Source organism: Clinocottus analis, unplaced genomic scaffold (genome assembly GCF_023055335.1).
Source record: "Clinocottus analis isolate CAN_PGR_092001 unplaced genomic scaffold, fCliAna1.0.p SCAF_10, whole genome shotgun sequence".
NCBI lineage: Eukaryota > Metazoa > Chordata > Actinopteri > Perciformes > Cottidae > Clinocottus > Clinocottus analis.
The window spans coordinates 4,213,808-4,236,717 of NW_027175821.1; the positions used below are offsets into that span (position 1 = coordinate 4,213,808).

The following is a 22,910-nucleotide window of genomic DNA, read 5'->3' on the forward strand; positions in this document are numbered from 1 at the left end:
TGTGTCACATCAGAGTAAATCTTCTGACTTTTGAACTCTTGTCTGTGTTAAACTAAGCTTCAGCATGTCGCAGATAAATATTGTTTTTAATCAAAAAGGTATTACAAGAAGAGAGAACACACTTCTATGTCATCCTGTAATTTCCACTCGCGAACACAATGTTCAGCAAAAAGTTACACAATCCTGCCGTTATACACCGATCATCGGCTCTAAAAAATAAAATTAAAAAATCACTCTTTAGAGGTTCAATTCCCTCCCGAGTGGCCCGACAAACCAGCCGAGGCCCGGGTGCATGTCAATAATGATCTTTAATGTCAATATATACAGAACTTGAAAGAAAAATATAATCTTAAAAATCAAATGAAATAAATACAATATCATACAATTTCCACAATGTCTTTTTGAAGAGATATCCATGGAATCTTTTTGTGTTGGTTCTTCTTTTCTTCTTTTTTTATTTCAGCCTCTCTGGTTCGACGGGGTGCGTCCCGTCCCCCCCAGAGAAATCCCACAGCTCCCCCACATGCTCCTCATCTCCATTATATATATTTATTTATATATATTTTATTTTTTGCAAACTAGAATTTCCGTCGTCGTTACCACAGCGGTCCACCGTGAAACTCTAGACGTTAACTTTTACTCATCTGCAGCTTTTTTCTTTTTTTTTTTTTGATACACTGCGAGCGTCACAAAGTCAGACGACGAAAAAAACTGAAGGAAATTAAACACACGGTGCGGCTACACATGCATTCATGTAGCAAAAGTGCTGGCGGATGATTTTGGATCCAGAGGGAAACGTTATAACCACGAGCAGAAGTTTAAATTTTGTTGTTTTTTTTAAAAAGAGGTCTTGCGTCAAACGTCGTCCCGCCAGCACGATCGCACACAAAGCATCGCCGCACGTTGAAGAAGACGAGTTAAGACAGCGACAGACAACGAGGAGGAGGAGGAGGGCGATGAAGAGCAGAGTGGAGAGGAGGGGGGGAGGGCACAGTTTACAAAAAAAAAAAAAAAAAAAAGCAGCTCTGAATCAGCCAATCACAGTGAAGGAGCACATCAGCTGGTGTGTTTCTTCCCCACGCGAGGAAGTGGAGGATGAAAAGGCGACGAGGGCAAGTGCATATGAAAGCTGTGGAAATAAATACAAGTCTGTCTCCCCAGCAAGTAACAGGTATGCGAGTCTCCGTCTCTGCCTCTTCAGGCGAATTTCTTCCCAACGCAACCTCGTCCAGTGTGCGTGTGCATGTGTGTGCACACATGTCGGGTGTGCCAAATAAATAGATTAAAAAAAAAAGGGGGAGACAGTAGGTCAGACTGGCCAGGACTTCGGTCTGTGTGTGTTTGCGTATGACAGTCCGACTGAGAGTGAGGTCAAAACTGGAGGGCGAGCAGTGTGTGTGTGTGTGGTGTGTGTGGTGTGTGTGTCTACATGTCAGTTGAGGTGAGTTTCTTCATGCTGCGTCTCTGGGCTAGACTGGATGCCGCCACGGGCTCCAACACCGGCTGACTGGTCTTCTGGCTCAGTGCTGAGTAGGTAGCAGCCATGGCTCCCTGGAGGAAAACAACACAAACAACAACAACAACAACAACATGAACACGTGGCTTCAACTTTTACAGAGATACAAGAATGCGGCTTTGGCACCGTTCTTGTTTCTTTCATGAGCCGAAAACTCACTGTGAAAAGGTTAAAGTTGTCAGACGAAAACCCCCAAATGGACAACGCTGTCGTAGCAACCTGTCAATCACGAGGTAGCCCCGCCCTACAGCATACACTGCCTTATGGTCTCTGACTCTAAATGGACCATCCATTCACTAAACAAACTTCATTAGACCGTAATCTCATGCTTACGATGTTTCCTGAGACATTTTCTCAGACTTTTATTAAACCAGACTTCTTTTGCAACCACAAGAGTCGCCCCCTGGTGGCCATTGGAAAGAATGCAGGTTTTAAAAAAAAAGGTAGATAGGCTTTACTTTTCCCCACCTGATGATAACTCCAAATTGGGAAAACGTCTTTATAAATCCACTCGCTAAAAGCAGCAGAGCCAGTCCTCCGTCTTGATGACTCAACGCTGTGCTGCACTACATTTGTTTATCTCACCCACATATCCAGAGATGAATCAGGACCGCACCGTCATCTGATAATGTGCAGAATGGGAGCAGCGCTAAAACCCAACATTGGGCTTCTAACACCTGCTGATACGTCTTAAAAAAACAAACACACACACACAGACACACAATGACTCACGCTCGCGTCGCCGCAACCCCCTCGGCTTCAGTCGATAGAAAAGAGTCTGGAACAAACATCCAGTTTGACAGAGGCGACGCCAAACTGAGAATTCAAGGAAGGGACTCGTTCAAGCCAACAAAGAAGGCCGCGTGTTCGCAAATAACACCTCCTGAAGGCCTTTCAACGCAAACCACTTGTCAGACCTCGAATCACATGCGCAGGCGAGGAGAAGAGCAAAAATAGATGAGCGACAGCAGTGGGATTCATGACTAAGAGCAGGATGACGAGTCCAGTCAGCAACAGCAACATTGACAGAATTATTAAAATGGTGCGTGGCACAGAAAGGCACAGTTAGAAGCGGCCGTCACGAATCTGTAGAACCGTCCATCCTGCCCGACGATAATTGTGCCGTCGGGCTTGTGGCCGGGGTCTTAATGACGCTGGACCGCCACCGACAGATCTGAATATGTCGCAACGTGCATTCAAATCGCTCCAGAGGTGCTGACAGGGACCGATGGAGGTTGAGCAGCTCCCCGCTGCACGAGATCTCCACAGGAACTTGGGTTCAGAACCTTTCTGCAAGATCTTGTTCAATCTTTGCCCTGAAAAAAGTCGGGACGGCACCACCCGAGAGATCTCACAGTGGAAGATGACGGAGAGAAGGAGGACCGAGCTGCTCGCTTGTGCCATTTTTTTTTTTTTACCGTGGCACATTTTCTGACCGCTTCCAGGTCTCGATTTTTCCTGTACGCTTATGTTTTAATGTTGTTCCTTTCTGCTTTTAAACATAATTGACTTTGCAAAAAGACAAATGTACAAAAGCAACATCCTTTTTTTAACGACTCAAACCACTCAAAACACGTAAAATACGACCTGATGAGTTCCGTTTCAAAGTGGCGAGAAAACATGGAGGGATGTCTGCGCTGATGCTGTGTTAGTAATAGATGAATCACTTTCATACGACATCCTGTAGCAGAGTTCAGACCCTCTTCTGCGTCGGAGAGGTGATGCGCTTCCATGTCATTTACCCATCATGCCCACACATGTGAGATACATATATACACACACATTGTGTGTATGTCAGCGCCCACCTTGACGAGGTGCGGTGCGTCATGGCGGGTGAGCTGGAAGTGTGGTAGCGTGTCTCGGCAGGTGATCCAGGAATGCTTCAGGACCTGCGCCGCTGTGTATCGCTGGTGAGGGTCCACGTGGAGCATATGGGACAGCAGGTCCTGGAAGGGAAAAGGGAGAGGTCCCGCCTTAGAAGTATGACAAAAACACGATCGATAAACGCACAATGCGTCTCCGAAGACGCCGTCTTTGTTTCATGTTCACTCGTCAGTTGAATCCAAAGAGGATCACGTCGACATCTGGTAGCCAAAGCATGATTTTGTAGCGACTGTACAAAGTGCAACCGAGGTCATTAACGCTCGAGTACCTTTGAGGTGTCCGATACCGTGTCCCAGTTGCCGCCGGTCAAAGAGAACTTTCCGGATCCTATCCGGAGGAGAATCTCCTCTGGCGTGTCGTTTGGCCCGTTGGCAAACGGCGTGTACCTGACAGGTGGGGGAGGGAGGGAGAGGGGGGTTACAAAGCACATGTGCAGCGTTTTATTTGATTTCAGAGGCAAACTTTAGTGCAACATTGTGGCTACAACGATGGTGGAAGTTGTAACAAAATAAAGAAAAGAAAGTAATCACATGGACAGCACAAGCAAAGGCATTAAGACTGGTTAAACATAAATAAATAGGACAAATGAATCATCTCCTCCCACATCAATTATCCAACAGTCTTGTGATGAGTGCAGTCTTACCCTGCCAGCATGGTGTACAGTAGGACTCCAAGACTCCATATATCACAGGCTGCGTCATAACCTTGCCGCATTAGTACCTGGACCAACCGAGAAAAAAGTAAGAAACCTTTAGGGACTCGTATGGACAACAGGAAGTAAAATAAGAACATCTCTACAACATCTCTGTCTGGTATTGAGTCTTATTTCCCATCTGGACGTAGCCTTTCTTTTCTTTTCCGTCGTTTCTCACCTCTGGCGCCACGAAGTTGGCGGTGTAACAGGGGGTGAGGAGCAGGCCGTTGCCTCCCCGGAGCTGCTTGGCGAATCCAAAGTCACAGATCCTGATGGAGTCGGGGTTTCCCGAGTCATCCATGTATAGGATGTTACTGGGCTTCAGGTCTCGGTGCACCACCTGGGGGGGGAGGGAAAGGAGGAGGGGAAACCCGTTGGAGGAGAAGAAACCAAATTCTCACTCGCGCTCTCGTGTGCACCGGCGCCGGCGCTCACCCCTTGGCAGTGGAGGTAGTCAACAGTCTTGGTGATGGTGTAGAGCACAGCACTGGCCTCTCGCTCAGAGAAAAACTTCTGCCGCAGGATCTTGTCCAGCAGCTCCCCTCCCTTCATCAGCTCCGTCACCAGGTAGACATACCTGCCCTCGTCATACACCTGACACACACACACACACACAGACACTGTGAGTACGGTGGCCAACTAAAAACTGTACCGTATTGAACCACTTGCACACGAATGCCACTGACGTCTTTCAGAGTGATGATGTTGGGATGCTGTCCGTATCTCATCAGGATTTCGATCTCTTCAGAGGGGTCCCTCTTACTTTTGTCTATAATCTGAGACACACGGAAACACAGTTAGTCAAGATAGAAAGTCTACTGGCTGAGGTGAAAAACAAAAAAGAGGAATAAATAAGATAATAGCAAAATGGCCTCAGCTTTGCTGCCCTCTGCTGCTCTGTTGGCAACATGAACCACAATTGGCACGCTTCAACAACTTTAGGCAATTTCACACCCTCGAGGTTCAGAAGCTTTCATGAATCCACAATCTACAGACTCCAATATATGAATATTGTGCAATTCATCACATTTCCCTCCAATCTGCTGAAAAAGTGGAGTTTTGTGTCTTTCTTTTGTCGTTGACTCAATAAAAACACACACGCGTACGTACTCAAGGTGCTGCCCGCGAAGACAAAACACAACGTAATAAAAAAGGATGTCACACGAACACTCAATGCAACTACTGATGCTGCACATAGAGTTGAAATTGTCCAACTCTTGGCGGGAAAAACTGGCGCGACGCTGAATCGCGAAAGCCAAAATCGATCACCGCCGTCGCTGAATCAAACCGCCGCTTGTCCGCCCGAAGCGGCGCCGGAAGCGTACCGTCATTCAGATGCTGGTCCTGGAGCTGTGTGCGCCGACGGATAACGTCACGAACGCAGACGTTTCACGTCCGCGACGGAGATAAGCCGCGCCCCCTTCTATCCGCCGGGAAAAAGCGAATGACGTGGATTAACCACGTGAAGTCGAGAGACTTAAAAAAAGCTTTTGTTGTGAACGTAGCACAACTGTGGAGCAGCGGCGGTGAATGGATTGGAAAAAAAGAAAAACACCACACTACCTTCACAGCATAGTCCATGGCAGAGACTCGGTGTACACAGCGTTTACAGATGGAGTAGGAGCCGACCCCGATGTCCTCCTGCAGCTCGTAGAGGTCAGAGAACTTGGTCGAGCCCCCGTGCATCTGGAGGGAACAAGACGTGAGCCGTTAACATCCGAATAAATTAATCTGAATCAGAACGCGTTCCAGTAAAACCCAGCAGCTTCTGTCCGCCTACACATGTCAAGCCACGGCTGGTTCGCCTGATGTTGTGTGCTCCGACACTTTGGTTCACAAACATGCGGGAGTGGAACTTGTAGCGGTGGCGTTGTTACGTATTCAGCATACACTGTTGTGTTGGCTCCTTATTCACACGTGTGTGTGGCGTGGGAGGACAACAAGTGTGTGTGTGTGTGTGTGTTTGTCTCTCTGCGGCGGAAATCATAACATTGAATTGTGGTTGTTGTGCAACTCCGTTTCATTTCTGCCATCATGTTGATCGATTTAGATCCTCATTTGACTTCATTGTGCAGAAATCCACGTTTCCAGTCAGTAAAAGCAGCCAGTAGAGAGAAGAAATGAAGTGAGGGCGCATCCCAGGCGTGTTGAATCAACAGTATAAAATGGCAGGTCTACTATCGGAGATAAATGGGGATCATTGTTTTATTTTGGTGCACAACACAAAAAGCTTATAAGACAGTAAAGAATACCAGCGTGCACGTTAAATATGCCAATAATGAACCCTCGTGAATTGGGATGCTAAGTAAAGACACGGTGCGCTCACCTGAACTATCGGGAGTATGCTGAGCAGCGGGGAGCTCTTGTTCTCATCCATCGGGTTCGGCGCAACGAAACTGAAGCCTTTGAAGAGCTGGTGGGCGTTCGCGCTGGGAGGGATACCTGGGGAGTCTAGATGCACAGGAGACAATTCATTACATGCGGTCACATGAACACACGCACCTGCTACAATTTAGCGTAATTTCCTCGTCAGTTGCAGTTTCCATGGCTGCTGTTTTTAAGTTGAGGAGCGTGTGTGTGTGTGTTAGTGTGTGAGTGAGTGTGTGTGGATTTACCTTTAGGCGTTTTAGCGGTGAACTCTGGGTCGAAGCAGAACGTGTCATCTGGTTTGCCTGCCGCAGGCTTGAACGGGGGCTGAAGCTCTCTCCTGTACAGTGTCTGCAGGTGATCAAGGTGTAAACACACACACACACACACACACACACACACACACACACACGTTAGAAATCAAACCCCACCACAGGCTGTTTTGCCAAAGAGACACCCTTCCTTGATTAACCCGCTCTCCATCTCTCTCTCCAGCCCGGTCCAGCCAATAGCGTCCTGCAGGCTTTTTAAACACTCACGCAGCGCCATTAGTGCACACACAGTGAGAACTGGCCCTCTGCCCAGACACATATATAGCCGGCGTGGCCAAGACTGATGGCCAGAACTCACCAAGCCAACCGTTTGTTAAGTGTGAAGCCTGAACAGAAGCTGGAGTTGTGTGTGTGTGTGTGTGCGTGTGTGTGTGTGTGTGCTCACATTCCAGTCGATGGTGGAAAAGAAAGCGTGGCGTTTGATCTCCTCCACTCCGTCGGGCCCGGCCCCTAAAGACACAGATCGCTCCGGTTCGGTTAACCTGGCACGGCAGTTTGTATTGTTTGCAGAGGACCGAACAACACGTTCGCACATTTCTTTCTCGCGGCGTGTGATTGAAGCGCCGTGCCAAAACGTTAACGAGCTTGAGCTTAAAGCGAGTGGGGCAACATGAGGCGCCACACACACATACAGACACACACACACACAGACACACAAACACCTCTCAACAGGTCCACGCGCTCGCCGCTGCACCTTACCTAGCCGGTTAGCAGGGTTACGTTTGAACAGCATTCGCAGCAAACTCTGGGCTTCCAAACTGAGGAACTGGGGCATTCCCAACTTCGCTCTGTTGGGGACACAGAGAGCGACAGGTGGATACGGACACGAGGAGAAGCCGCGGCGGCATCATTTCTCGCAAAACGCCGAGTGTCTCGATCATGCGGTGACTCACTTGAGAATCATGTTCATGGTCTCGTTGCGGTCTTTCCCTTGGAACGGTAACGTCCCCGTTAGCATCTCAAACTGCAATGAAAAGGAGGGAATATCATCAACATCTTCTCTTTTTACCAGTTTATATTAACGAATGAGCGCGTTTCTGTACCATAAGCACTCCCAGAGACCACCAGTCCGCGCTCTGCGTGTGTCCTCTCCTGTTGACCACCTCAGGGGCCATATACTCCACCGTACCACAGAAGGAATACGCCTTCTTATCAACATCTACTGACTCTTTACTCAAGCCAAAGTCTGCGTGACGGCAAAGCAAAGCAAAATGGTGAGACACACAGACGCCTGGACGGCCACATCCGGTCGTTACAGAGCTTGTATTCTGCTTGGTGTCGGCAAAAGACGCATTAAAAATAGCTGCATGCAGAGGAAAAGTCAGTCTGAGGACAGAAACGGAGCCGTGAATCTATTCTCAGTAAAAACACATTTAACGTGAAACAGTGTAATTACAGGTTATCAAGTAGATTAGACTCTCTTGAATTTAAAAATAGCTTTCTACAATGAAAAAAACTAAACTAAATCCATATTAGGTATTAACCTTGAGGTCAAAAACATACCTGTTAACTTTATGTGTCCAGCTTCATCAAGTAAGATGCTGAAAGACAAGAAACAGGTTTTCCATGGAGGCGGGTTCATAACAACGTGTTTTAAAGAGTCATCTCGTGCCTTAAAAAAAAAAGTTTAATCACACGGCGGTGTTGGGAAATCTCTGCATACATAATCTTAAACTCTGCTGGCTTTAAACGGACTGCCGACGGTTACGGAATAACCGGTTGGAGTACTCTGTACGGATCCAGTCATCGTGAAACTACTCGAACGAAGGGAAAAGTCTGGACTGAAGTCAGGAATGTGCGAGTCGGTTTTGAGGTCTTTGTGACAGTGAATTTGTGAAGTTATGGCTCTGAAACAAGTTGTGGGATCGGCCGTCTGCGGGGGGAAGGCCGTGTGTCAAGTACAGACTAACACTGCCACAAATTAATGTATTAAAAGAACGGCTTGATGCCACCACCTTTGACTTTAGCATACTTAAACCTAACAGGGTCAGTGGGGAAATTAAAACATCTGTTATTTAGAGTTCAACGTCTCTATATCTGGTATGAAATCCCTTCTACGCTTCACGCTACAGTCGTACAGTTTATCCAACGCAAAAGCATCATCAGTGGTTTTCACACAAATAAAAAAAATGACGGTGAAGGTCGAGGATTCTTACTTCTCTGGCTTGAGATCTCTGTAAACTATGCCCAGGCTGTGCAGGTGGTCGAGGGCCAGGGCCAGCTCTGCAAGGTAGAATTTCACATCTTCCTCTGTAAACATAACCTGATAAGAACTGGACAAATTTACTCTCTGAACTAAGGAGAGGAGAGAAATTCAGCAGCAAAGAAAGAAATAAATAGACAACTTCAATATCGAGCTTCAGTGACTACAAACAGAGAAAAAAAAAGGTGTTATTATTGTCACAATATCAACATTTCAAAGAGGTTACACGACCCAGCAAGCTGGTGATTTGACGTTTGCCGGCAGCTATCGCTTTTGGCTCTGAGACATGCTTTCAACAAAAGGTCTACCTAGGGGACAATTGAATGTATTAAATAAAAAAAGGGCAGATTTGAGCCTCTGACTGACAAACCACAGATGATCTACAGGCGAGTAACGGCTTCAAGAAAAGCACTGGTGTTTCTACAAAGGAATTCAATGCAATTTGAATAAAAAGCAAACAGAAAACACAAGAGACAAATGACTTGGCCGTGTGTACGCTCTTATAAAATAAATTAAACCTTTTTTTTTGCATACTAAATTGGCACCGGTTCCATTTTAAGCCTTCGGCTTAACAATTTCTTCAGGTTTTTACAATAACATTGGGGCTTGCGCAGTTTAAAACATTAGGAGGCTCAAAAATAATAATAAAAAACATTAAATACTAGAATTACATGGACACTATGTACTTTTTCTTTGCAGACAAAAACAGTTGCAAATAAACTACACAAACAAAGTATAATTAGATGTTGGGCAACAGGACGTCAGCTTACCTCTTTGGATAAGCGAGTGAATACATCCCCTCCCCTGAGAAAGTCCAGTATTAAATACAGTTTCCCTTCTGTCTGAAAGGCTGGCAGATGTAGAAACAAGTCAATTCATGCTATTCATACCGCCGCAGAATAAAAGTAGATATTAGCTTGATCCTTTTGTTCTTATTGTGTCAATTAAACACTCATTGAATATAAACTTGACTAACCAGGATTAGTTTATGTTCAAAATCTGTGTTATAACTCAAAATATTCTGATAAATGATGTTTAACAGTGATGTCTCTGACTGGAGCATGAAGATGCACATAAGCGGCTTTTCCCGAGCTGTACTGGGATGTAATCTGTGCGATTTTATATAATCGCCCGTGCACAATGAAAAGGAGAGTTTCTCTTACCGTAGTGCAACTTCACTATGAAGGGATGATTGACTTCCACTAAAATGTCTCTCTCCATCTTAGTGCGAACTCGGTCCCTGACTGTAGAGACAAAACAGGGAGGAGAGAGATTTAACGTCGAGGTCGGAAACGCACCGGACGACTCGAGTGGATGCAGACACGGGAGAAAAAAAGTAGCTTTACCTTTCAAAGATGCCTTTTTTAGAACTTTCATTGCATATAACTGACCAGCATCCGGGCCCAAAAGCTTCCGGACGAGAAACACCTGAGAGAAAAGGAGGAGTTAAGAAAGACACAAAACACCGGGAACGTTTGATTCATCGGGCTCCATTTCCTCACCTTGCCGAAGGAGCCCTGGCCGAGGACTTTCAGCAGTTCGAACTGAGATGGATCGGCTTTCTCGCAGCCCTCCTTCACATGGTGGGTGATCGGAATCTCCTCGTACGACTCTTCATCCTACACAGAACAGTATCGGCATGAGAACGCAAACGCAAAAAACGCACCCGCGGGTCTGTCGGACCCCCCAATGTGCTCTCCCTTTTGACCGTCGCTCCTTACACAGTGTGAGAAAGACTCTCCCTCCTCCATGGGCTCGTCCATGATCTCATGTCCGTTGACCTGCAGCGAAAAAGAAAAAAGATCTCAGAGACGGCGGACGGCGAACACTTTCACGAAGCTTGCTCATCCCTGTTTTTTTAGCTGAGCGGGGCTGCGAGTGCAGCTGCCGCACGCCCACATGCATGACGGAGGACTCAACAGATGAAATCAATGAGTCACATGCAATAACAAGCGCGCCTTCACTTTTCCCACTCACGCTCTTGTTTGTTGTGAAACCGTATGGAGTCCATACCTTAAGCCCGTCCAGCTGTCCAGCGCTCATCATGTACCCATGAAGCCCCTCGTTATTAGCATTCTAGCTTAATCCCCAGCCGGGCGGTGGGGGGGGGGGGGGGAACAACATGTCTGACTGACTCTGAGAGTCCGATGTTTGCTCTGGCTGCAGCCAGCATTCAACCCATTCAGGACAAAACTGGGGTCTCGCTCTGTCGGGGCGGACTGTGGTGGAAATGTGCTTGTTACCGTTTTTGTTCTTCTTTTAAAAAGACCACAGTTGGACATTTGGGAGGCTGATGTGTGCTCGTTGGTTTTCCAATAGACATTCACAGTGTTTTTGTCAGCAGGGGGAAAATGTGAGATATTTCAGCCACCGCAAGTAAATGGGACAATAAGCTGACCGCTGTAACGTTAACCAGGTCTGCATATTTCCAGTCTGTGCCAAAGCTCAGTCTGCATGATGTATTCAATCCGGTGTGTTTGTGTGTTGAATTCCATCAAGCCTCTGAAGAGGGGGAGGAGGAGAGGGGTGCGGGGGATGAGTCATAGCACTACGCAAACCCACTCAGTGGGTGGAGCCACCAACACACACACACACTCACGTACGTTCACAGAACAGAGGCCAACACACCACTTTGCAATATCTATCGCACTACGGAATGAGGTCATCCACGTAAACAATCATCCAATCAGTCGGTGTACCCTTCAAAGTGCAGTGATATCGCACTGAAGAAGAAGAAGAAAGAAAAAAAAGTCAGGCGAGACGTGAGCCTCGGTGCATCTCTGAAGCCGGGGCAGTGCTTGTGTCATAATTCACACATACATATTTTCACTCCCACCTTTCGCTGTGGCTCATCGTAACAGAGTGCAGCCTACACTCGCAGCACAAGCGGGCGAGCCTTTTCCAGCCACCCATAATGTCATCTCACAGTCACAGACACCGGCGGCGCAGTCCCTTTGATTGCGCGTCAGCTTAAAAGTGCATTAAACAATCAGCATGACCACCGGCCCAGCACGAGCGGACACGCTTGTTATTTACTACGGCCTTCTGGTATCTCGGCAGCTTTCAAAACCGTGATTGCCAATGGCAGGAGATTGACTTTTTTGGGGAACAGAAAAGTCATATTTCGGTAGATGAATTATTCAATATTTCCATGCCACCTACACACAACGAGCTCCTTCAACGGCATGACAAACAGATTAGAAAGGATGTGGTAGAAGTCTCCCAAAACATCAGGAGGAGGGCAGTTTAGCTCAACAGAAATGTGTGTTGCAAGAGGTTTCCTGCTGGCAATCTCTCTCTCTCACACAGAGACAGAGAGAGAGAGAGAGAGAGAGAGAGAGAGAGAGAGAGAGAGAGAGAGAGAGAGAGAGAGAGTCTGGACTCGAGGTGTGAAAGACTGCAAAGAATCCCACTGATGGAGAGGTTTAGGGTGTCAGGTTGGCTTAGCTGCACATGAACACCTCACCGTGGAGGGCATGGAAAAGCAAAGCGAACCTCTCCACATTGTCACCACACTCGCATGCAGAGGAGTCAAAAATGCATCATTGGTTTCACAAAAAAAACAAAAAAAAAACAGGTTTGAAGATGATGAAGAGGATGACAACATTGCATTAAGAGCTCCCTGCTGTTATGAGCCTGGAGGACAGAAGAGGCAGCGGCTAACGTTTCCTCACAATTTCACTTTGCTAATGCAGTGATATACGAATACACTAGTTATGTACCGGGTGTTGATGAATAGCTTTGTAAGATAATTAAAAAATTAAAAAAAGTAGACGAGAGCACGAGTTGAGGCTAACAGCCGCATCACTGATTCTCTGGTGCTGTTGCCAAGACGCCCGACCACCAAACGTAACCCGCCTAACGTCCGTGTTCAACTTTGAATAAACGCAACGTTTCCGACATGTTCCGCAAGAGACACATATACCCTTCAGCAGCTCTCCTCTTAACAAGACAATGGAGGCTGAATTAAACAAACAAAAAAACTTGTACCCCCAAGTTTCAAGCCTGCGAGCTGTCAAGCTAGCAGGCTAACTAGCCTACGTGCTAACGCTACATGCGCTAAGCTAGCTACGAGGGCAAACTCCTCTCGAGGAGTGTAAATAACAACAAAAAAGCCGAGGGAGAGGTCGTGCGTCACCGGAATAAGAGTCCGTCGCATGGACGGACGAAAAGCGAGCGGCTGCGAGAGCCCGGACGGGCCGCTGTCGAACTATATACAACCCGGGACAAAGCAACACAAATAAACACCGAACCCAGCTGTTAGCATTAGCTGGCGCGCTTGCATGTCGTGACGCCAAATGTGAGCTCTCCCCGAGCCGAGCAGGGCAAAGCTATCCTAACCCAACAGGGCAGCACACACCAAAACAAGGTCCAGCACACGGTCATCCAAACTCACCTCACTACAAACGCTGTTTACCTCCATCTTGTGCCAGGAGTCCTCTCCGAGTCTAAGGCATCGTAGTCCACCTAGACCCCCGCTCCACGTTGCATGTCTTCCCCTCCGCGGACGTCCGGCTGTACTCGCTTTGATGACCAGATCCAGGCTGCGTGGCCTGCGGGACCGCTATCGGGATTGGGATCTGGTAAGGGGTGTGTGTGCGTGTGTGTGTGTGTGCGTGTGTGTGTGAGGGGCGGGTGGTTTGTTGCTGCGGGGAATAGTCGATGCCGACGACTGGACGCACACATACGCTCGCCGAGAGCGCCGCTACCCTGCCATGGATGCGAATATGGCGGCTATCGTGGTACCTGGTCGTCAGTGAATGGGAGTTTATTGACGTATTTATGACGCAATTCGGTTAAGGATTTCCCCCCTCGTTCAAACCAAAGCGACGGAGACTGGAGATAGAAGAGGAGAGAGAGAGAGAGGACGTGGTGGCGTGCGACATACATGCATCCGGGTGATGGACCGTTTAGCTTGAGACCGAAATAGTCCCCGCTGAGTTTAGTGTTATGGCTGACGCAGGGTAAAAAATTGGGAGCACAATAGACACCTCTTGTGGCGGGGCCATGCGATCTAAGCCTGTGATCTTAAGGGTGTAAGTTGAATGTTTTCAAGCCACTGTTTTCATAAGCCGGTCCATCCCGAGTCCACGTGGAAATAAGAGGCTTAAAGCTTACCCACTTTTCCTCCAGCACCGTCCCTCTCTCCCTGTCACCCACGGGCGCAAAGTGTTTGCGTGGTGAGATAATATACACACAACACGTCTTCGTTCGTTCATAGCCACAACTTAAAATGCATAACGCAATTGTGACTCTAATTTGTCAAAACTAAATATAATAGGTAGGGCACCTGAAGTTGAACTGAAGGGTATGTTGGGTTGAAGGTGAGAGACAGTTCCTGCCATTTGGGGGGGTTTGCATATTAATAATGGTTAAATTGTATGATGGAATCTGGACAAGTTGCATGAAACAGTTATAATTTGATTAACCGCATGACTCCAACTGTCATAATAAAAAATAATACAACTTCTTAAATTTGCCATGACAGTATGTGAACATTACTCTTTCTACAGTTGTTTGAAAAAAACATTTGTAGTGCTCTTTCCTACATCCACTGAGCCGATAGATACATTAGATAACGTGACAGTCCACCTCACTGAAACACAAACAGCCACACAGGTAAGTTAGAGGTTGTTTATTGTTCTCTCCGGACCGGTCCGGAGCAAGGCAGATGATATGCAGTAAAAAAGGCATTTTGTCAGCCCAACAGTCGTAGTGAAGCGTCGATCCACAGGCACTGGGCGTGGAGCACGAGGTTACCAGAGTGTTTGTGTTGATGTGTGTGTGAGACCATATGGTCCGAAAAACCAGCTTCTACGTGGAGTGTGGAGACATCTTGATGAGTCTATGAGAGCGGAAGTACATGACGTAGTCACTTTTGTTCTGTGACCGCTTACTGCAGTTGCTCCTCTGATGCAGAGGGCTCAGTATCTTCGGTCGGTGCGTCGTCTTCGTTTTCGGGGACCAGCGGGACGTCTCCGTTCGCCGGGGCCGACGGACTCTCCGGCCCGGCCATCGGGGAGCCGCTGTGGTCAAAGGACACGTCGGCGAGCCGCGCTCCGCTCTCCTCCGTCATGTCCCAGTCCTGGTCTGAAGGCTGAGGTAGACTGGCCACGAGCTCCTGAAACACAAATACGACAGCGGGCCCTCGGGTGAGAAATGTTCGCCCCTGGAGGGTGTTTTCACTTCAAGCCGCCGGCGAACGTACCTGCTGTCTCTCCAGGTCGTTGCTCCTCACGGCGCTGAGCAGGCTCTTCGTGAAGCTTGCGAGCTCGTCGTACTTTTGTTTTTGGTTCTCTAGCTCAATCTCTAAGAACTGCACCTCCTCGTGCTGAAACATTCAGAGCAAAAAGGAAGCAAAAAAAGTTATTTTAAGTGCTTTGTCTTCAGCGTCTCGTATGAAACGTATACAAAAATCGCCCTCACCTTGAATTCCAGAAGGCTCTGCATTTGCTCTAGGTCCGAGGCCACTAAGTCTCCATCTTCATTGTCTCTGTATTCGTCTTCCTCGTCAATTACTTCGATTTTCTGTTGAAAAAAGAAAAAGATACAGAGATTAGATCATCTGCTTCTATTCCTTATGTTCTGTTTCTCTAATTTACTATATAAAACACTTTGACATGAAAGGTAATACAAAAGGCTTTTCTGCTACACTGAGAATCTTTCTTCTGTTTGCATAGTCATGTTTTTTTGTAATGCAAGAAGAAGAAGAAAATATAAAAAGGCACTACACATGTGGATAATCTTTTAATTGTTTTGAGACAAACCTTGTTTTCAGAATGCATTGGTAACTGTTTTTTTTGTCTTTTAAGGGGGCTGTAAAGATTATGCTGAGTCAGCTCATGCTCACCATGAAACACATGGTGTGATGAAGCACTAAGACATCTGTCGTGACCAGGCACGACGAGAAAATGTGTCAAACTGACATCCAGCTGTTACTCAACAAAACTATGGAGTCACCTAGGAATGGGTCCCATTCTTAGGTGATGCAAAAGTAATAACAACATACCACATTATTGGCCAGTGGCGTCGCAGCGGACATGTCTATCCCGTCTTCTTCGTCGCCATGCTGCGATTCGATCGTGCCGTCTAGAAGCAAGAGGATTGCACGGCTTATTCATGGTTTATATACACACCGATGTTTGTGAGTGCGTCGTGGAAGCGGCCTTACCTTCGGACAGGCACAAGGAGCCCTCATCGTTCAAGTCGTCTCCGAACTCGTCCGTTCTGAGCCCCACCTCGTCGGGGCTGAGGGCCACCGGGGATTCGTTTCCAGGGGATGAGGTTAAAAACACAGCGGGCCCACCTTTAGGTGGAGGGATTTCGATGCCCATCAGGCGGTACTTCCTTCGTCTGTTACTGATCCATGTCTGCCAGTTGGACAAGACAACAAATGCTAGATTCAATGATACCAATAAGCTCTTCAAAAGAAAATGTGACGAATGTGATGGTTAAGTCGGAAATGAAACAAATCTGTACATAAAATAAATTTAGAGACTAAACTAAATTTATAAAAAGCTGTTTGATTATCACAATGATTTGTCATCATCCTGGTGGTGTACTGTTTCGCCGCATTGGCAAAAGCTTCTCCTTTTCCGAGCAATAAATATTGCAGTAAGCGAGATGGCAGCGGGTCATGTGTGTGTCAGGACCCGACAGACTATATTTAGGCCACCAGCATTCCTACGGTGGCCCTGATATATAACGACGTGACTTCTACACAACTTTGAGCAAGTAAGTCAGAAAACGTCTGTGACCTAGAAAAGTTGCTCTTTCCTGTTTTCCTTCAGCTCTCTAAAGTTCAGTCGAACGGCTGTGTTTTCACTAAATGTCATGTACAGAGAGGAGAGGCCAGACCGTGTGAAGAAGTGACAAAAACATCTCTGTAGTTTCAAGGTCACTGCAGACACTGCGAAATATACAGTAATATACAAAAGAGATGATTCTTTCACCCCGTGGAGGCGGTTACCTTGACTATTTCAGTGTCTACATTGAGTTGGTTGGCCGCGGCGGTGATCTTTTCCCTGCAGACCGAGCCCAGGCTGGTCATGCCTCGGTCCCAGTAGCGCTTCAGCTGGATGAGATCCCCGTCGCTGAACTGGGTCCGATCCTGCAGCTAAAAAACAGGAAACTCTTAGTTTGACTAAGATTCACGCTGATGTAAAGCAGACGGTGTTAGTATAAGTGTGTAATAACCACACAGTACATCTTGTACCTTGAAGATCATGTGATATGACCAAAAGCTCCAGAATAGCTACTAAATGAATCATGTGGTGAGGTGTTCTTAAGCGCCACTCGAGGTTTACAACTGAGTTTTTAAATGGTTCTTGGAGAGGAAATACATTGCGTGGGCTTAAATTCAGCACGTCTCCTGTACTGTAAAGATGCGCCGCGATGCGGACACACACACACAGCTGTGGAGGGACACCGAGTCCGTGGCCAGTCATTAAGTCAACTCTTCATCAAATAACAAAATAACAAGGCTCTCAACAGCACACTCGCATGTATTATATATTAAAAGTGTTGTTTAAAGTGACAAAAAAACAACAAAAAAAGTACTGACTGTTCTCTTCCTGGAATTGCTGATGACCCAGGGGGCGGCGGACACACCAAGTGAAGTCTGCACGCAGAGACACACACACACACACACACACACAGTCGGGTTTAAGTCTTTCAGTTCGCTTTGAAGGAAAGCAGCAGACGCGCTCCAAACCCTCTCCTACCTGTGAGCCGGAGTCCCCTGGAAGTGAGGTCTGTGCTGTGACGGAGTAGCTGCCCTGAACGTGGAACAGTGCGGGTCGGGGGCTGGTCGTCGCAGGCGGCGTGTGGAACCCCCTCGCCGCCGACACTTCGGACCCGGACGGGCTCGCTGACGTCCGCTCCCGGCGGAGGTGTGTCTGGGCGGCCATGTTCGCCAGCTCCTCTTCCCTTTGCCACTCGTCTTCTTCATTTCCGGTTTCCATTGCGATGGAGAAGTTCTGACTGGCTTCCGGCAGATGCGAATGCGAATGCGAATGCGGCAGTGGCGGCGGTGGCGCCTCCTGGCTTTTTTCCCGGGCCGATGACTCATGGCTCGGCCTGAGTCGGCCCCCGTCGCTTCCCTCCGACAAGGTGAAGACCTGCTGGATGCGAGGTGTCTGCTGGGAGGAGGGACCGGAGCTTTGCACCGGGAGGGAGACCCGCGTCTTATGAGGGGCGGCGGGGGGTTGAGGTTGAGGGTTGGAGTGAGGTCTGGGCTGAGGCTGAGTTTGAGGCTGCGAGGAAGAGGACCATGGGCGGGTTTGCGCTGCGCCGTACTGCGTAGTCCAGCTGTGAGGTACCACCCCTGCTCCTGCACTCAGCCCGGCCTCCCCGAGGGATGGAGCTCCCTTCCTGACTGCAGTGTAGACTAAAGGCCCTGAGGCAGATGTGACGGGTGGGAGGTTTTGAGAGAGCGAGACCATCTTCGATTGGAGGGGCGAGGAGGCGGAGCCACTCCTGCTCTGCAGGGCCCGGCCAATCAGCGACGAGGACGCGCGCGCCGAGAGCTCGGCGTCCAACTGAGACGGCGCCGCCGGGGGTCTCAGCCGGGAGCGAGGGACGGAGTTGAGGGAGTAAATCCCGGTCAGTATGACGTCATTGTTGTTGTTGTTGTTGTTGCTTCCGCTGCTGTGGGGAGAAGAGGAGGAAGGGGAGGAAGATGTCGACGAGAAAGAGGGGAAGGACGAGGACGGAGGGAGGAGGTGCACGCGATTCTGGATGTTCCGCGCCGCCGCCAGATCGGCGGGGAGCAGTGGCCCCGCCGCCAGGCCATGATTGGACAGCGGACCCCCGCCCAACGAGTGATTGGAGAGCAATCCCCCGGCGAGTCTGTGACTGGATAAGGAATGAGACATGCCTCCGTTCTGCTCCACCTTGGAGGCGATCTTACGTCTTTTGTTGCCAACCCATGTCTGCGGGGAGAAGAGCAATCAGCTCAGTGATGTCACTTAACAAAAACGTTCCGCGATGCGCTGCAGGGAAACGAGGACAACAGTGTATGACTCTGCACTAGATGGAGAACTCAGTCTCAGTTACTTGCACCACAAAAATCATAGGACAGAGTTGCTGCTATCCCTTTTTGCTCGGTCACACAAAACATGTATTGGGCCTACCCGGACCACGCTGAAGTCCAGCTTGGCCTCCTGAGCACACTGCAGTATGAGCTGGAAGCAGGCCTTGCTCTGATTGGTCATCCCGTTATCGTAGTACTGCTCCAGGATCCTCTGCTGTTCGGCCGTGAACACTGACCGCAGGTTCATCTGAGAGACAATGACAGAGATAAAGAACTCACGGGCGGGTTGTGGTCGCTGATTAGGTCAAACAGATAAAGCACTTAGTGCAAAGTCATGACGTCATGACACCTGGGCAATGTTCCTCTCTTCGGTTTGTGGAACATAAAATGAAGGGTTTTTGTAGTCGATTTATTTCTAAATATCACAACATTTTCTCGTGTTAAAGCGAATGCATCAGTTATTACATAGTTCTAGCCTCCTGGTGATGTCACATTCTCAAGATTACAACTACCTGAGTTCAAGCCATGTCTTTTTAGTGATAATAATACAACTCTTGATATACTCACAGTCTGCAGGCCGCGCCTCTGTGCCCATGCGTCCATTCTGCCGCTGGAGGGGAACGGGGCCGCCATGCAGATCACAGCAAAACCTCCATGGTTCTAGATTTGCACACGTTGGACCGCACTCATCGTGTCTCAATGTACCTGGCACACTGCTGGGAAAGGTGGCTGAGGAGAAAACAACGCAGACAACATCATGCGTAAGAGTGTAAATAAATAAAAAAGAAGAAGAAGAGAATGACAGAGTCATCCGTCAGCATGCTTCTGGAGCCGGTTAATCACAATAAACGACTAGTTCTCTTTTATGGAAGTCGAGATATGCTGGGATCAGTTTCACCAAATTGTTGACAACCAGTCAACACTTTGCCGTATAATATATTACAAACATTTGAGGGAAGAAAAAAAAGTTACCGCAAGCATTGTGAAGCTGTTAGACATACAACACGCTGTCAATCAAAGTAGAATAGGCTGTGACAAGCCACTGTGTGGCATCAATAACACCATCAATCACAGACATTGTTCTCCCTCCTCGTCTACTGAGAACCATTCAAATGCATAAACTATGGAGTTATTAATGCGTATTTACTAATTATTATGTTTTAATTGCAGGTGTTGGCTGACCTTTGAGCTAAAAAAAACAACTAAACATGATCGTGTCATAAGCACGCTCAAGTAAAATGATTGTTTTAAATCCAGCTCCAAATGTCACACACACACACACACACACACACACACACACACACATTATTTGAAATGAGATCCAGTCTGACGAGTTTCAAAGCTAACGTGTGTGTGTGTGTGTGTGTGTGTGTGTGTGTGTGTGTGTGTGTGTGTGTGTGTGTGTGTACTCACTGAGGGGGACAGCGAGGCAGCCCAACGTCACCTCAGAAACCCTCTTAAAAACACAGCCCTGAACGGGGTCATTTCTTCCCGTCGTTGTTGATAAAGACAGAATGTGTCACATACGGGATCGCCGTGCGACCAAAAAGCATCCAGCGCGTTTATTTTGGCAGGCTGGCTGCGCATGGCTACAGTCAATATGGAAACATTACGGGGAAGAATTAAGGCGAACAAACTGTGGGCACGTCCGACTAGCACAGCGTCGAGGCAAAAAGCCGGGGACGTGGGAAGGAGGAGGAAGAGGAGGAGGGGGAGGAGGGAGGGTTTAGTCGCTCAATTCCCGCACGGGAACGCGCGTGCCATAACTTTACCGACGGCGAGCCAAGCACGGTAAACACACCGGGTACGCGCCGCAGCGAAGCACAATGGCCAAACACACAACGGCTTCCGTTAGCTCGCAGGCCCGGAGCGGACACACCGCGGAGCCAGCCAGGCGCTAAGCTAGCGTTAGCATAGCTTCGCCCCCCCACCCCCAATGGATAGCCGCAGCTAAACTTTTCCTTCAAATCTCAGATATCCCGAGCCCTGCCATGCTCGCTCGCTCGCGCTGACCCGAGCTCCATGCGGACACGAGTCGAGTGTTTGTGTTTTTTATGTGTGTGTTTGTGTGTCCCTTTAGTCCCTGGTAAAGTCGCTCTCCCACTTACCATATTTGATGTCAAAATCAGACGAGCGTTGAGAATTCAGCAGATTTCTTCCCCAGTCCCCCCTTTGCTAGACAATGAAATCAGAACGTCCGATCATCAATTCTAATCATGATTGTGACGTGTTCGCAGACAGGAGCCAATGGGAGCTCAAGATCACCGCTGTGACATTCGGAAGGGGCTGAAGACCGAGCGCCGTGGTCCCGCCCACCGGTGACTTTGTTCAGAGGGCCGCTGGAGGAGGAGGAGGAGGAGGAGGAGGAGGAGGAGGAGGAGGAGGAGGTCACAGACGTGGAAGAAGTCGAAACTTAGGATGTGGGAATGGCTCCTCGTGTCCTCATGGGCATGCCAAAGTATCCTCATGAAGTGTTGTTGTTGTTGTTGTTTTTAAAGTTAAGTCTGTCACTGATACTGTGCTTGAATGTACAGTACAGGTGCTGTAAAGGTCGCCAACAGAACACTGTCCTCCTGTGGGATGCACACTTATGACACTTTGTGATCAAGATATAACAAATGTTGTGTTTCGATTTATCCTTTTTTTTGTTGTTGTTATAAACTATGTATCACTTAGTATTATTGACAGGACATGTATGTGCATGATTGATGTTTTTTTCCTATTTTTAAAATGTTAAAATCAGCATTTTTGGTTTTACATTTAGCAACATTGTGATTGTGAATATTGTGCAACTTGCATTGGCAACACTGCATTTAAAAGTCCTGCGATGAATGTATCACTTTTTTCTTTTTTAAATATTTGTGATCAAATGACTGTAAGAGAGATACAGTATCACAGATGTTTTATTTAGCTACAAAATCACTCTAGCCCTTAACGTCTCCTCATCCTGTAATACTGCACCGTCAGAAATACGACCGATTTATTACAGTCTCATAGCTTATTAGCATTTCTGCTGCAGTGTGGCCAACAATATGCATGTAGCAGGGAGGGAGACCGGACAGAAAGACACAGAGCCGAGCATGAATGTTTATTCCATTAAGCAAACATGTTCTGTCCTTTGAACCAGGTTGAAACAAACATTGCCCCTGAAGAGGAACCTTGCCAATAACACAAACACAGCCGCCGAGTGCCATGTGTTTTTATTTGAAGGACTCCGCAGACATTAGTGTTACTTTGAAGAGAGCATCCATTAATTGCTTGAGGGTCAACATGGCATATCTGCACTTTGCAACTTGTTTGTGTTGTGTCGGTTCTGTGTAACATAAATAAAGTAAGTTCAGTATGATCCTTGTGTTTTGTGATCTGTTTCATAGGCTGGGTGTCTATCCATCCATCCATCCTACCTTTTTTCTCCACCTTCCTATGTCTAAAGTGGGCCTTTTTTGGGTAGAGGTGGTGGTGGTGTGTGTGTGTGGAGGGCATGCTGCTTTAATCCATGACGTCACCTGTGTCCCAGGTGCGCAGCAGGGGGCGCTGTTTCTCTCAGTGGAGCTCATGCACCGGGCAGCAGCAGCGGCTGACAACTGATGCTGATTTTCTCATCCACAGATGGTGAACTTATGAAAAAAAAACAGCTGACATATAAGCATTACCATTGCCTTGTGATGTGCCTGCCAAAACGCACACATAACGTGCTCACAGCAACGATGCTTCACACTAATGATGACGTGAATTATGTGTCAAGGTACCAAAAAGGTGTCGTGTGTGTGTAATATGTCATGTACTTATGGTATATATCTGTCTGTGGTACTCAAAATAGCCTACTGTGCATTTTTTTTTTTACCACGCATTTCATTAAAGGTTTGCTGAAGTTATTTTTG

The 22,910-nt window shown here is 47.7% G+C and overlaps 2 protein-coding genes across 7 annotated transcripts; both read right to left on the bottom strand.

Moving 5' to 3' along the window:
* Positions 1-302: 302 nt before the first annotated feature.
* On the bottom strand, positions 303-13,766 carry rps6kal (ribosomal protein S6 kinase a, like). 5 transcript variants are annotated; one of them, XM_068583411.1, is made up of 22 exons: positions 13,414-13,766; positions 10,718-10,777; positions 10,499-10,615; positions 10,343-10,424; positions 10,160-10,240; positions 9,767-9,846; positions 8,950-9,056; positions 8,297-8,334; positions 7,837-7,979; positions 7,687-7,757; positions 7,493-7,581; positions 7,179-7,243; positions 6,710-6,812; positions 6,421-6,545; positions 5,658-5,780; positions 4,781-4,870; positions 4,530-4,688; positions 4,273-4,434; positions 4,044-4,120; positions 3,669-3,786; positions 3,322-3,462; positions 303-1,551 (listed from the first exon to the last, which is right to left on the bottom strand). In XM_068583411.1, the coding sequence occupies exons 1-22, from the start codon at positions 13,417-13,419 to the stop codon at positions 1,426-1,428; spliced, it is 2,163 nt and encodes a 720-aa protein (XP_068439512.1). In that variant the 5' UTR covers positions 13,420-13,766; the 3' UTR covers positions 303-1,425. The 5 variants fall into 5 exon arrangements, with proteins under 5 accessions (XP_068439512.1, XP_068439504.1, XP_068439495.1 ...); XM_068583403.1 differs by having other exon boundaries at positions 13,393-13,766; XM_068583394.1 differs by lacking the exon at positions 13,414-13,766 and adding an exon at positions 11,010-11,083.
* Positions 13,767-14,616: 850 nt separating this feature from the next.
* hdx (highly divergent homeobox) lies at positions 14,617-21,302 on the bottom strand. Of its 2 annotated transcripts, none has more exons than XM_068583375.1 (11): positions 21,138-21,302; positions 19,597-19,758; positions 19,130-19,276; positions 17,720-18,928; positions 17,560-17,616; positions 16,966-17,112; positions 16,168-16,366; positions 16,006-16,085; positions 15,423-15,524; positions 15,205-15,327; positions 14,617-15,117 (listed from the first exon to the last, which is right to left on the bottom strand). In XM_068583375.1, the coding sequence occupies exons 2-11, from the start codon at positions 19,660-19,662 to the stop codon at positions 14,890-14,892; spliced, it is 2,358 nt and encodes a 785-aa protein (XP_068439476.1). In that variant the 5' UTR covers positions 19,663-19,758; positions 21,138-21,302; the 3' UTR covers positions 14,617-14,889. The 2 variants fall into 2 exon arrangements, with proteins under 2 accessions (XP_068439476.1, XP_068439484.1); XM_068583383.1 differs by lacking the exon at positions 21,138-21,302 and adding an exon at positions 20,443-20,764.
* Positions 21,303-22,910: the final 1,608 nt, after the last annotated feature.